This window comes from Pezoporus flaviventris, unplaced genomic scaffold (genome assembly GCF_033815535.1).
Source record: "Pezoporus flaviventris isolate CSIRO_AGI_PZ_B2104156 unplaced genomic scaffold, CSIRO_AGI_Pfla_v1 ptg000324l, whole genome shotgun sequence".
In the NCBI taxonomy this organism is placed as follows: domain Eukaryota; kingdom Metazoa; phylum Chordata; class Aves; order Psittaciformes; family Psittacidae; genus Pezoporus; species Pezoporus flaviventris.
Genome location: NW_026892871.1, coordinates 163701 through 176996, shown reverse-complemented (window position 1 = coordinate 176996; position 13296 = coordinate 163701). Strand labels below are relative to the sequence as shown.

Below are 13296 nucleotides of genomic sequence, written 5' to 3'. Positions count from 1 at the left end.
CTAGTAATGTAATTCAGAATGACATGACTTCACATCTTGCCCTGTTAAATCCTCCCCCCCACCACCATTACCATGTGCTTAAAGAAAACCAGTTTTTCCCCTCCCCTGAGCTCACAAATCTGCAATGACAACTTATCAGTTCGAAATCTTGGAGACTAGAAAAGGAAGGAGTCATTTGACTAAACACACAGACCAGCAGCCGAAGTTACAGGCTTAAGATTCGGAACTGCAGGCAAAGCTTCATAGCAAAGATCCCATTTTATAACCACCAGCAAGCTGGGCTGTGCAGGGCCGTTACATCCTTAGGACCAGGGGATGGTCAGCCTGACCCGTGACTCGTCTGTGGCAGACAGTTTACCAAGTGACCCAAGTGGAGTGTGACCTTTGAGTAAACCTGAAAACATTCACTGCATGGGAACGCTGGATCTTTTGGGGTGGACCTCATTCTGAGCTGTTGGGCAGCTCAAGGCCATTAAAAATGAGAACCCTGACAGAGCTCTTCTACCTTAACCGACCACTTGAGAGCAAGTATCTTGGGTGAAGGGAGAAGAAAGTTGTAGCCGCAAAGAGAGAAGTGAAATAAAGAGGCAGCACACACATTTAGCAGGACAAGGAGTTTCACAAGGCATTAAATGAGAGGGACGCTACTTTACAATACCACCAGGCTTGAGTAAAAGTCTTTTCTGTCAGCAATGTGATACCTTCTTTTCACGCTTGTTTTTGCATACTTTATTAAACAGAACTCGTAACTTAAGTGCTTTTTTTGCGTGGAAGCATTGAACTAAAACGTTGACAGCTGTCTACAGAAATAACCCTCATTCCCGTGCTGCCTGGTTCCATATTTGTTATGCAAATACTATTACATCATTTCTGGACACTGTCCTGGGCTGGGGCCGCCCAGTAAAATACGATTTAGGGAATTACCAGGGGCCAGGGCTCCTGAGCTCGAGCCTAAGGATGCGCAGCGTGGTCAAACCCAAGTCCCCTCCTTTCCCCGCTCTGCTGTTTCCCGAGTGGTTTTAGAGCACTTGCTCTAGAAACAGAATATTTCTACTTTACAGAGTTTCCAAGCCATGAGCAAGTCTTCCAAAGCACGTAACTGACTGAGAAACCAGAGTGCTTCAAATGACAACCCCAGCCTGGGTTGGGTTGAAGGGACCTTAAAGCTCCTCCAGCTCCAACCCCTGCCACGGGCAGGGACCCCTTCCACTGGAGCAGCTTGCTCCAAGCCCCTGTGTCCAACCTGGCCTTGAACACTGCCAGGGATGGGGCAGCCACAGCTTCTCTGGGCACCCTGTGCCAGCGCCTCAGCACCCTCACAGGGAAGAGCTTCTGCCTAAGAGCTCATCTCAGTCTCCCTTCTGGCAGGTTAAAGCCATTCCCCTTGGCCTGTCCCTACATCCCTTGTCCCAAGCCCCTCTCCAGGTTTCCTGCAGCCCCTTCAGGCACTGGAGCTGCTCTCAGGTCTCCCCTTCAGGAGCCTTCTCTTCTCCAGGCTGCCCCAGCCCAGCTCTCTCAGCCTGGCTCCAGAGCAGAGCTGCTCCAGCACTCGCAGCATCCCCATGGCCTCCTCTGCCCTCATCCATCCCCTCCACATCCCTCTGGTGCTGTTCCCCAGAGCCGGGTCAGGCCCGCAGGGGTTTCTCCCTGCAGAACCCACCCCTCACACACAGATGCATTCTCCAGCCCTCAGGACACGCTCAGCCCTCATTCCGATCCCTGTCACAGCCAGCGGCAGCAATGGGGTTCACTTCATCCCTTTCAAGCCCAAAGAACGCGTGTCCGCGTCGCTGAACAACGGAGGTGCCTCACAACCGGCGCGCGGAGCCGCCCTTCCCCCGCGGGGCAGAAAACGACCAAAAAAAGGGTTTTTTTTAAAGTAAAAAGTGAATGCGAAGAGGAAAAAGCGAAGCGGCCCGGACCCCCCCCCCCCCCCGGGGCTGTTCCCGCCCTCGCTGAGGGGAGGAGGAGCAGGGCGGGAAGCGGCGGGGCCGTTCCTCCTCAGGGCGGGCGGTTGGGGCCGTTGAGCCCCGCTATGGCCGCGGGCGGCGGGGGCCGTGGGTCCGCCCCGGGCCGGCTCCTGCGCTTCGTGGTGGTGGTGATGGCGGTGACGGCGCTGGGGTCCCTGCATGGAGGTACCGGGGCCGGCATCAAACCAACACCCCCCCCCCCCCCTTCCCTTCCCTCATGAGCCGCGGCGGGGCTCGGGGTGGTGGAGGGAGAGCGCAGAGGAGCTGTGGCTGCCGCATCCCTTGCCTTTATATATATATATATATATAAATTGGGTTATATATATATTAATATATATGTGTGTGTTATTGGACTTTTAAAAGGGAGTTTGAAGTACAATGAGCAGTATGTAGGCGCAGCTACACAGAGAAGTGACGCTAGGCTCAAGGCCAGGTTGGACGCAGCAAGCTGCTCCAGTGGAAGGTGTCCCTGACTGTTGGAGCTTTGAGGTGCCTTCAACCCAAACTGGCCTGGGGTTACTGTTCCGTGATGCCAGCAGCATCCTTCGTGTCCTGGGCCTGAGTTCGAGCTGTCTTCATCTACCACGGCCTGCAAAAACCCCACACATTTGTAATGCTTGTCACATCTCCTGAGGGGTTTCATCACAGAAACCCTCAAACCAGGGCTGTGCCCCGAGGGGCAAAGGCTCACAGATGCTTGCGGACCCCCACAGCCCCCATGTGCTGGTTCTCCCCACACTGCCTTCCCGGTTCGGTTTATGACCGTTGCCTTGGCTTTATGTAAGGAGAAAGGGTTGGAACCTGGTAACATCCAGGTAGATTTGCACCCTGGGCACTAAAGCGATGAAAACCGACAAGCGGGAGCCCCTGTTTTTGAGGAAAGGGAGGAGGAAAAAGGCAATAAACCCCCTAGGACAAAATAAATGCTCAACTGGCACACATTCAGGTTTCTGGCTTAACATTTGAAGTCCTTTTGCCTACAGGGAGAGCAGAGGAAGAGCAGCGTTCCGTTGATTTAGTGGAAAAGAATTGTGTTTATGGCAACCCCAAACATGAAGGTAAACTTGCCTTTTATATATATATATATATATATACATAAATTTGGGTTATATATCTATAAATATATATACATAGGTCTTATTGGACTTTTAACAATGGAGTTTGAAGTACAATGAGCAGTATGTAGGTGCAGCTACACAGAGAAGTGACACTAAACGCAACGCTGGAGACTCCAGAGCACAATACATGGGTTTAGGAACAAGTTTGTCCTACAAGCTTGTTTATATAAGCTGGAAGTTTGTCCTATAAGCTCTTATGAAAATCCAGTGTCTCAATGAGGGTCTCACTCAGCAACAGGCTCAACATCGCAGGCCTTTTTTGCCACACCAATATGCTTTGGGTGGGATTCGAGTGTCTCCTGCGTGCAGTCAGCACCAACCACACAATGGACAGTTCCATAATGAGAGTGAATGGAGATGAAAGGTTAACCTGGCGCTTTCCTAGCCCAAACCTGACACTTTCCAAGCCCAAACCGGAAAAATAAACCTTGCATTACATTAAATGTGTATTTGAAATGAGTATTTTGGGGGTTTCATCCAACAGAAGCATTTCACATCCTTTACCTTCCTCTTGTATTGCAGTTAGCGTCTATGTTAAGGTGTTTACCAACAGCCCATTTCTTCTGTGTATGGATTTGGCTCGTGCTCGAGAAGAACTAATAGATCCCAACTATTTGTGGATTGGTCCAGATGGAAGAAGTCTGGAAGGTCAGCCACCTTGTTCAGACTACAAAGGGTTTCCCCTCAGCCTGCCTTGGCCACTTCCCCCCCACTCACTAATAAAATGAGCCTTTTACAGAAACTTCACAAATGTAGAGACTGCCTTGGGGGGTGGGAAGACAATCAGGAGATAGAGAAATAGTTCCTGGTTTCTCTTTACCAGGGAAAAGTCAGCCACAAGTGGCTAAGGAGATTACTGTGCATGAAATCTCCCATTTTCCTTGTTTCAACCATCCAGCAGCAGGATGTTGGATCCAAAGAGTCACTTGGTCTTTTGTCAATGTTTTCCATCAGCTCTGAAGTTAGATTGTGTTTCTTTTCTCCCTCTAAAATGCCCAAATGCTTGAGACAGAAGCAAACTTGCAATAAGTCCCAAAGGTCATCAATTTTAGACTGCTTCAGACTAACATGAATCAGTGTCACTGTGTACAAAAGCAAGGTTTCATCTTCAAATGTCCTAAATGAGCAGAGCATCAGAGACCAAACATTTCCAGTAACCAAGTGTTTCCTGTTTCTATTCTAGGGCAATTGCATGTGAATCTGACAGAAACAGGAAAGCTGATGTTGCTGGGGTTTAAGGAGTACATGTCTGGAGCCTACACTTGCACTCTTTCTCACAAAATCTTAGAAACTACGACACAGGAAGAAAGAGAAATGTTTGAGACGTACAAATTCATGGTGTATGGTAAGCTGGCTAGCTCCTTAGCCAACCAACGCACGTGGCCTTTGTGGTTTGGTGGGTTTGTGAAGTGCATGTTTATGGCAAGGCTTGATATAACAAAATAATGAGCTGGTATTTTATCTCAGAGTAGAAAATCTCTATTTTTTTATATTTATACACACACAGCCCTTCTCCCACCTTTGGGAAATGTTTTCAATAACTGCTACCAAGCATAAAACAATCTCTACCCTTGTTAGGAACCAAGTGAACTACAGCAGCTCCAGCCAGATCCAAGCTCTGAAAAGGAAGCTCATGTCCAAGTGCAGTCTCCCACATTAGAGACTGCCAAACCAAGCAGAGGCCACTCCCCCATTGTAACCCCTGTTCACAATATCACCTCCCCACCACAAAATAACATCCAAAACTGTTTGAGAAACACTTCTAAAATCATTTTACGAACCCTTCCCTCCTCCAGCAGAGCTGCAGAGGGTGCTCGTGCACAATCCCAACCCATTGCAGCTCTACAACTTTGCAGACACACTCGGTCTGTGCTCTTTCACTATTTGCCCACTTTCTTGTTTTAGTATTTGAGAGCAGAGCCCCGTAAGCACAGAAATTCCTGTACATTTCAAACTAAGATGTCTCTCACTCCCAAGTCAGCTCTGGCAAGGCCAAATTTGTTGTGTTGTGGTTAATGAGTGAGTTTTATATATTCATTTGCTCTTGAATAAGAGCCCATGTTTCAAAGTACACTGCTAGAGACGTTAAGGTTCTATTGAAGCCTCAGTCTGTGATCACACACAAACACTCTGCTTACAGCATACAGGGAAGCTGACCACGCATATCAGATCTTCGTTCGCTTTACTACCAGGCAGTGTGAGCTACAAGCCAACAGCCAGTTCTTTGAGGAGCTCTTGAAAATCTTAACTAGCATCATCTCGGATCTGACGTGTCACATCACCGAGTCCTCCTACAAGTGCCACTCTGTCAGGGTACCCAGCCGAGGCCTCCTGCACGAACTGTTTGTTAGTTTTCAAGGTAACAGATTCCCGTGTTTGTTTAGGAGGGATCATTTGTATTTATAAAGCCGAGAGTGCAATAAACAACACCTGAAATACATGAAAATCAGGCAAGCCTTTGAGAGCTGTTTCCCTGTTCGCTTTCAGAGTCCCTGTATTTTTTCTTACTAGCCCACAGATGGAGCTAAAATGCAGTTTATACATTGAATTTGCAGCACCATCCTTCTTACAACCTAAACAAGAAATGCTCTTTTCAAGGTGTGCACTTGGAAAGGCTTCTTGAAAGGAGATAGCTGATAAAATGCCACGATTTTTCCCTTGTAAAAGGAAAATGGTCATGAACCTAAAGATACTTGAGTTCCTTGCAATGCATTCTTCAACACATTTAACTGTGTCTTTTTCCCCCCACCCATAGTCAATCCTTTTGCACAAGGATGGGAGGAAGTTTGCAAACAGGTTCCTTATGACTGCGAAGGTGTGACAAACATGAGAGTTGAAGAGGTTTGTGTCAACCACACTTGTGTCTTCTCTGCGTGTTTAACTGATTCCACTGGTGGTTATCCAGCTTCACCCGCATTTTACGGGATTAATAGCATTGCAAATGACAATTCACAGAGTTCAGATCATTCATTTCAGGATAAAAAACTGGTTTTAAAAGGCAAATTGATCCAAACAGTTTAAAAATAAGAAGTCAGGCTCATCATGTCCTTTATATTTACCCCTAAGAATAAAGACTTAGAAGAATTAACATTTGTATTAGTATATTGAACTTCCAGCTCTAAACTAAATCTCTGATTAATGATTTGATAAACAGAATGCCATTTAAAGTAAGTCTAACGTAGCTGGCTTCTAAAACCTGTTCTCTGGCTTTTTAATGTTAAACCACACCATCAGACTACACACTGGGTCTGATCCCAGGCCCCCTGAAACCAGAGGAAGATTCCCAGTTAACGTAACGGGTCAGTGCATGCGGGAATCAGGATGATAAAGCGTTAACTGATGTCATGAAATCACTAACGACTAACTGGCTCGTCTTTCATTCCTCCAATGTTTCTGGATTTTAGGCAAGAGATCGAATTGGGGAGTTTTTCAAGAAGCAGACGTATGTTTTGAGGCACGAGGTCCAAACCGTCCCTACAATACACTACGTGGAGAACAGCTTCTCAGTGACTCACATCGACAGCTGCCGACCAGGCTTTGGGAAGGACAACGTCAGCCACTGGGGCTGTGCGGGCTGCTGTGGTAAATATGAAGCACAGCAATTTCATGTATGGCTTTATTAGCTCAGGTCACAGGTTTGTCTGAAGAGTGGTTGGTGAATATCAGTGTGGAAGGCACTGTTTCCATTCGTCTTTTGGAAAGACATTTCCCTTGCAGGTTTAAGAAAGAGAAGAACGGAAAAGCCTTTGTTAGCACGTTTGCAGGTGTGAAACCGTATTGCCAAATAAAGTGGAAGCGGTGAGGTGGGGTTTTAATTCCAGGTCATTGGTGAGTAACTACGCTCAGGGTGTAAAGCAAATGAGCAATGACCTTAATAGCAGAGCTGCTAGAAAACACCCAGCTGTTTTTAAAAGACCTTTTGCCAGCAGCACCCACTGCTACTTCTGGAGGTTGGGGGTTTAGTGAGAGGCAGGCTCAGAGAGCTTGGGAAAGATGAGGATCCCTTTGGAGCACTGGGAAGCACGTGGTGGTGTCTGATGGCCCCAGACGCAGCCAAGGCAGAGGAGAGCTGCCTGACGTGCTGCCTGTTGTTCTCTTCACAGTGGTCTGTGAGCCTGGAACTTACAGTCCCAACAACGAGGTGATCTGCCAGGTTTGTGCAGATCCTCAAGTCAGGATGTACGGAGCAAGATTTTGCTGATAAACTGACAGCAAAAACTGGGAAACCGAAGAGCAGCTGTGGAAAACTCAGTTTGTGATGTTCTGTTCAGTTTTAGCTGCCAATTCTGGAATCCTGCATTCCTTTATGAACAGTTGCAAAACTTCATTCATCCACCTCCGGATTTTCTGTATTCAGGGACCACTTAAACTGTAGAAGTGATGCAGGAGCTGAAGCGTTCATGCACGGTAAAGGAATTCAGTGAGAACAAAAAGGACGTTTGTCACGTGGCTGTTAGTGCAAAGAGCCCGTTTCTTGGTGGTGACACCAGCCACGCTGCAGCTTTGTGCTGCAGTTTGCTCAGAGAATGTAAAGGAGCTGGGAAGCACTCAGGGAAAGACGGCAGACAGTTGGAGCGGAATTCCGTGCCATGCTGACACACAGCAGAACCTCTATGAGCAGTTCCTAGTAGGTATTAGGAGAAGTATTTCATCTTTGTGATTTAGAAACATTAAATGCCCTTCCCTTTGTTTTTCACTGTTCCTTTGTGTCTGAAGCGTTCTGTGCAGAACTGTGCAGTGCACTGGCGAACACTGACTGGCTCAGGGCTTTCCCTACTGCTCCACCAGTGGGAGCTCTGCTGGGATGCAGACACCAGCAGCAGCGAAAGCAAAATCGGGGCTCTAAGACAAGAGAGAGGGTAAATAAATTCCACAGCCCTGCAGACAGGAGAATGAAGGACCCAGCTTTCATGGTTCTCTTCTCGCCTTGCTGCAGGTCAGTCCTGCAGGGAGGCTGCAGAGCTGCCTCACGCTGCTTGCTGTGTTTGCCACTCCATCTTTCCTTTCAGCTGCACCAAATCCTCGCGGCAGAGCTCTGCTGGCCCCAGGTGCTGTATGAGCAGATGATCCTCTTACACCAGCTGGAAATTCCATCAAGTTCACCGGATGATAGGATTTGCCAAAGCACTGAGATAATGGGAAAGTTTCCTTCCCAGAAAAGCCTGACTCTGGTCTCATTTTGAAGGCTAACTGCTGGATCTGCAGCAATGGATCATCTAGCTCATAAAGCACTGTTAGTAAAGACTATTTTACTCCTGTCAGGAGCTTCACCACTAACCCTGGCTGCTATGGTCAGAGCATGGGCTGTGTGAGGCTTCTGAAGTGGAGCTACCAGAACATGGGCTTTTAGAACTTGATTTTAACCTTTGTAAGCCATTCCCTGCCAGGAGCTGCTCCCTTCCACACTCACTTTGTCCAGGGGCAGCAGAAAACTCTCCCTTGTGAAGCACAGCCCCCCCAACATGGTCCCTTTTGAAGCCACTTGTGTGACAGTGGCATAGCCCCCCACAGTCCAAGTGAGGGGAACACCACCCCAGTGCCTGCACACACTGAGCCATGGAAAACCAGGCCCAGCTTCCCAGCTCAGAGCCATTCCTTTCCTTTCTTTTTTTTTTTTGCAGTATGTAGGACTAAATCAAGCAAAAGAGCACCTCCTACTCAATAACTGCAACTTCTTGTGGCATCTAGAAACGCCTTGGTGGGTATTCATCCAAAAATCAACCAGATTCAACCCCGTTTAACTTATCCACTCTGACAGGAACACAGCAGGAGACGGAGCGGGCACAGACCACGCTCAGAGCTTTTCAGAATCATTACTTATTAAATACTGATGAATAAAATGTACTCTAACGAGCATTTAAACTGCCTGTAGGCTGATTATCCTCACTGCCAACTGGACACTGTGTGCACAGATCGGGCTTATCCTGATTAAGCAGACGGGCTCGATTGCTGCCTGCATCCCTCAGCCTGTTTCACAACAGAGGAATGCCACATACATAAATTAAGAGGGGGGGGAAGCAGTGAGGAGTTCCTAAGTGCAATGGCAACGGGTCACAAACACTCCCTCCTCCTTCTGAAAACTGGAGGTACAGGAAGCTCTTACAGTGCCTCGACTTCTTCAGTGGGCCTTAAAAGTAGAAAAATAGGTCAAATATTGCAGTTTTGCACCGCGGAGGAGTTTGTATCATTGATTCCATGGAAAATCCTGTGAAAATGTGATGTGAAACAGTGTCACTCTGACCTTTCCCAAAGGAAAGCTCTCTCCATCGAGCCTTCGCTGCCTGTGACAGCCTGAACGCAGCTGAACCTTGTATTGGTGACATGCCATCCCTCACAGCTTGCTGTGATCACACTTGAGGTTCTGTGAATCACTGCCTGCACCTCACCTTCACTTCCCTCTCGACCTCCCCCAGCTGTGATAATAGCTCCTGGGGAACTGCAGGAGCCTTCCTCACCCCTTTAAACCCTCTTTTCCTTGCTCTGCTCTGGTTTTACACACCCTCCTTTTGGCAACATGGGCTGGAGCCGATGCTCTCGGTACAAGGCGGGGGAACCGCAGTTGTTCCTGTGAGGTTCAGCCCTGCAAAGCCCCACTCCAACCAGCCCCAAGCAGGCAGCTCTGATGTCCCTCCCTGCAAGGGACGATTACAACACCTCAAGAGTAGTGATGAATTCCCCCCTCAGTAACTCATTTGGAACCTAAAACTTCCTGTCTCCTTCCGACACAGGCCTCCGGGAACTCAGCCCTTCCCAAGGTCCGCATCCCAACAGCGCCCGAGCCCTTTGGAACACCCAGAAATGACAAGAGGAACCTGCCAACTTGGAAGCTGCAGCCCATTGTTCTCCCATCGCCTCTGCCTTTTCCCAGCCTGGAACAAAGCACTTGAGGAAGGCTCCACAAGCACGTGTTAAAGCACTCACTGCAGAGCCCCTGCCCCGGCTCTGATGGGATGGTTGGCTCAGAGCTCCCCACAGCATCTCTCTTACCCCATGAGCAGGATGTTGCTCTAAACGGAAGGCAGCAGGAGTTGACCAGGTCTCAGGCCATCGCTGTGACACACTGCAGCTTGCAGCTCATCCCAACGCAGCACAACACATCCCTCTCCTCAGCAGATTATAAAGAAGAAGGGCTGCAGAGAAGCTGGCTCAGGTGCCCTATGATCAACTTATCCCAGGGACTCGTCACACCTGAGACAAGAGGAGCTGAGCCAAGGACGTGCTGGGTGCAGCCCCAGCTAATCCATCCCTGGGGAATTCCCCTTTGAGTTGCTTTGGTGGAAAGTGGCTGGAAAACAAAGCCAAGAGTTGAGGGTGTCATTTGGGTCCCCCGGGACCTCCAGCTGATGCTGCAGGAGCCATGGGCTGAGTGCCATGGGGACAACCTGGGATGCAGCTCCGGGATGCATGTTAGGAGATGGAATCCCACGTGTGAGGCGGGAGGAGGGCTGGGACAACGCGCGTGAAGGAAAACCGGGTCTGTTTAAGTGGGGTGCTTGGTGAGAAGATGCTTCCTCTGAGAGGGGCAGCTCTGCAGGTCCCCCTCTTCTATTAACAGGCAAAACCTTGTCTCACAGAGCATCAATGAGAACTGATCCCGGGGCTCAGCGGTGCGCAGCTTGCACGAGGCAGGATGAGCAGGAGGGGTGCGTGCGCCCGGCTGAAGCACCCAGCTCTGAACCCCAGGCACGGGAAGAGAGGGGATTTTCAGCTCTGCTTTGCTTCCCTCCCCACTGAAATCCCATTTCCTCCCGCTGCAGCCCAGCGACCGCGCTCGCTGTGCAGCCCCGCTCCTACAACGAGCGGCAGCCTGGGATGAATGAGCCCTTTGCAGGCAGTGAATAACTGTGATTCCTTGTTGGCAGCAGCGCCACTGGGAATGGATTTGTTTGTGGTGGAGATAAATAAGTGAGGCTGCAGAGCTGAAGGGCCGCTGATGAAGTGCGGGCCAGCCTTAATCATAGTGTAATTGCCGCCATCCGTCCTAATTACTTATAAATATTTTGATAATGGTGGAAATTAAACAATTAGACATCCTTCCTTCCCTCTGGCAAATCTAATCAGTTCAAAGTTCAGGATGCAGGCTGGGGCCGTGGCTGCCGAACACACTTCTGTCTACGGCTGACAAGAGCCTTGCTTTATCTCGCTTCTAAACCCCACAGCAAAAGCGAATGCGCATCCCAAGGCGTGCAGCCTCCGTCAGCACTGCCAGGAGGATGGATCCCATGGATGCACAGACCCTGGCAACCAGGAGCATCATTTGGCTCACGGAGGGAGTCAGGACCAGGCAGCAGAAGAGGCATCACAACCAGTGAGGACCCATCTCGCACCAGTGACCCATTTTCCTCCATCCTGGAGAGGCAGAACAGTTCCTCGTGTGCCCGGTGCGATGGGCAGAGAGCACCTTGGAAGTCAATAACAGCTTTAGCGGTGTGTGGAACACTGCAGAAGGAGGTCACGCTGCTAATGCTGCTGCTGCTGATCCCAGCAGATAAATCAGGAGAGGAATTACCCAGGAACGCAGCATTAAAATGGATGATTCCATCGCCGTGCCGCAGGGAAAGCATTGACTTTGACACTGAAGCCCTGGTACCCACCAGCGCTGAGGCAGGAGCTCGCCCACAGCAGCAAGTGCTGGAAGAGTGGGATGAGGAAAACCCCTCTTTGGGATGGAGCCATGGAGGAGCCTTGCAGGCTGTTGGCCCCAGTTTCCTCCTGTGCTCAGCCACATCCTGAGACCCTTCCAATGCCCCAGCTTGGAGGAAATATCCGGTAATCCCAGTTTTCTGCTCTTCCCCATTCCCTTTTAACACCCAATCAAATATCAGACACTACCAACAGCACACAGCTGGGTCCATCCCAGTCCAGGTTCTCTTCCCAAAGCTCACTGCAGGTTTTCATGAGGTTTCTTACATATTTGACCCCCCCCCCATCCATGGAGTTCCACAACCAACTGTTGCTGCCACCAGAATCCACCTCCCTTCCCCATGCTTATGGGGGTTGCCATGAACCCAGCGCTTTCCATCCTAATCACTCAGGGCAGGGCTGGCCCCAGGGGCTCAGCATCATCCAGCCCTATGGGGAGACCCTGGGGGAGCCACAGCCCCATGGACCGGGTGGCAGCAGCATCCCTGGGCCCTCCCCAGCTGCTCCCGAGCAGGGTGACCCCCGGAGCACCCCAGCCTGGGGACAGCAGCCATCTGCTGGGAGCCTGGGCCTGCGTCTGGAGACAGCGAGTGCCAAACGAGGTCAATGTCCCCAAGCAGGAGCTGTCACAACGCGTTAGGGTCCCGGCTTCCTCCTCCCACCGCGCATCCCCACGCGCCGCGCAGGGAAAGGTGCCGCAAACCAGTGCCTCAAGAAGGACCAGTGGGACCGTGAGCATCAGGATGGGTTTGTCCCTCCCGACCGTGGTGATGCCCAGGTCTGCTCGGTGGGGACCGGAGGGCAGAGCAGGGCCCTGGCACAACGTGGCTCGGGCACTGTCACCGTGCCGGTGACCTGAGCCGTGCAGTGCTCACTGACTGCAGCCGAGGGCAGGGTTACCGGCAGCGCCACGTATCGGGTTCCGGACAGCTCTGGTGCCGGGGCACACAGACCGGGAGGGCACCGGCTGGCACGGGCACCGTTCACCCTCCCTTTACAGCCAGGATGGCACCAGGAACCGGGTGATGCCCCCACGGACACACACACACACACACATGGGCACAGGCTCCAAAGTCAAAGCCGACTTTATTGGTGTACAAAGTAAGAACGTAAAAGGTCCCTTAAACAAAACACACGTTGGGTCAGACGGGCACCGCAGCCACGCCAGTGCCTCGCTCTGGGGCCCCACAAGCCCTGGTTGTATGTGGGGAGCTGCCGTGGGGCTGTGGGCCCCAGGGGTGCCTGGTTTGGAGCTGGGGCTGAGGTGCTTGTGCGTGGCGGAGCCCCCGGTGTGTGCTGGGGATGGAGGCACTTGTGGAAGGGTGCAGGGGCTGCTCCCGGCCGGCTCTGGTCCACGGCTCCCATTGGAGCACGGGCAGCAGCCCGGGGGGTGCTCGAGCAGCTTTGGTTGGTGCTCCGGGTGATTTAAGGCAGTTTAAGCTTCAGCTGGTTTTAAACAAGGGCAACCCCATCAAACCCAGCCCCCAGACACAGCTGGGGGAGGCTGCCTCCGCTCTTGGCTTTGCTTCCGAGTCGCCGCTTGGACCCTGTGCACCCAAAGGTGG

At 50.8% G+C, this 13296-nt stretch overlaps 1 protein-coding gene across 1 annotated transcript; it reads left to right on the top strand.

Moving 5' to 3' along the window:
- Positions 1-2889: 2889 nt before the first annotated feature.
- Positions 2890-7789, top strand: ZPBP2 (zona pellucida binding protein 2). Its single transcript, XM_061443251.1, has 7 exons — positions 2890-3028; positions 3611-3736; positions 4272-4433; positions 5229-5447; positions 5844-5929; positions 6493-6670; positions 7192-7789. The coding sequence occupies exons 2-7, from the start codon at positions 3658-3660 to the stop codon at positions 7287-7289; spliced, it is 822 nt and encodes a 273-aa protein (XP_061299235.1). The 5' UTR covers positions 2890-3028; positions 3611-3657; the 3' UTR covers positions 7290-7789.
- The last annotated feature ends 5507 nt before the right edge of the window (positions 7790-13296 follow it).

Coding starts and splice junctions, on each gene's coding strand:
- ZPBP2 (XM_061443251.1), top strand. CDS start 3,658: ATGGATTTGGCTCGTGCTCGAGAAGAACTAATAGATCCCAACTATTTG. Junction 4,434..5,228: donor GTACAAATTCATGGTGTATG/GTAAGCTGGCTA, acceptor CTCTGCTTACAG/CATACAGGGAAGCTGACCAC. Junction 6,671..7,191: donor GGGCTGTGCGGGCTGCTGTG/GTAAATATGAAG, acceptor TTCTCTTCACAG/TGGTCTGTGAGCCTGGAACT.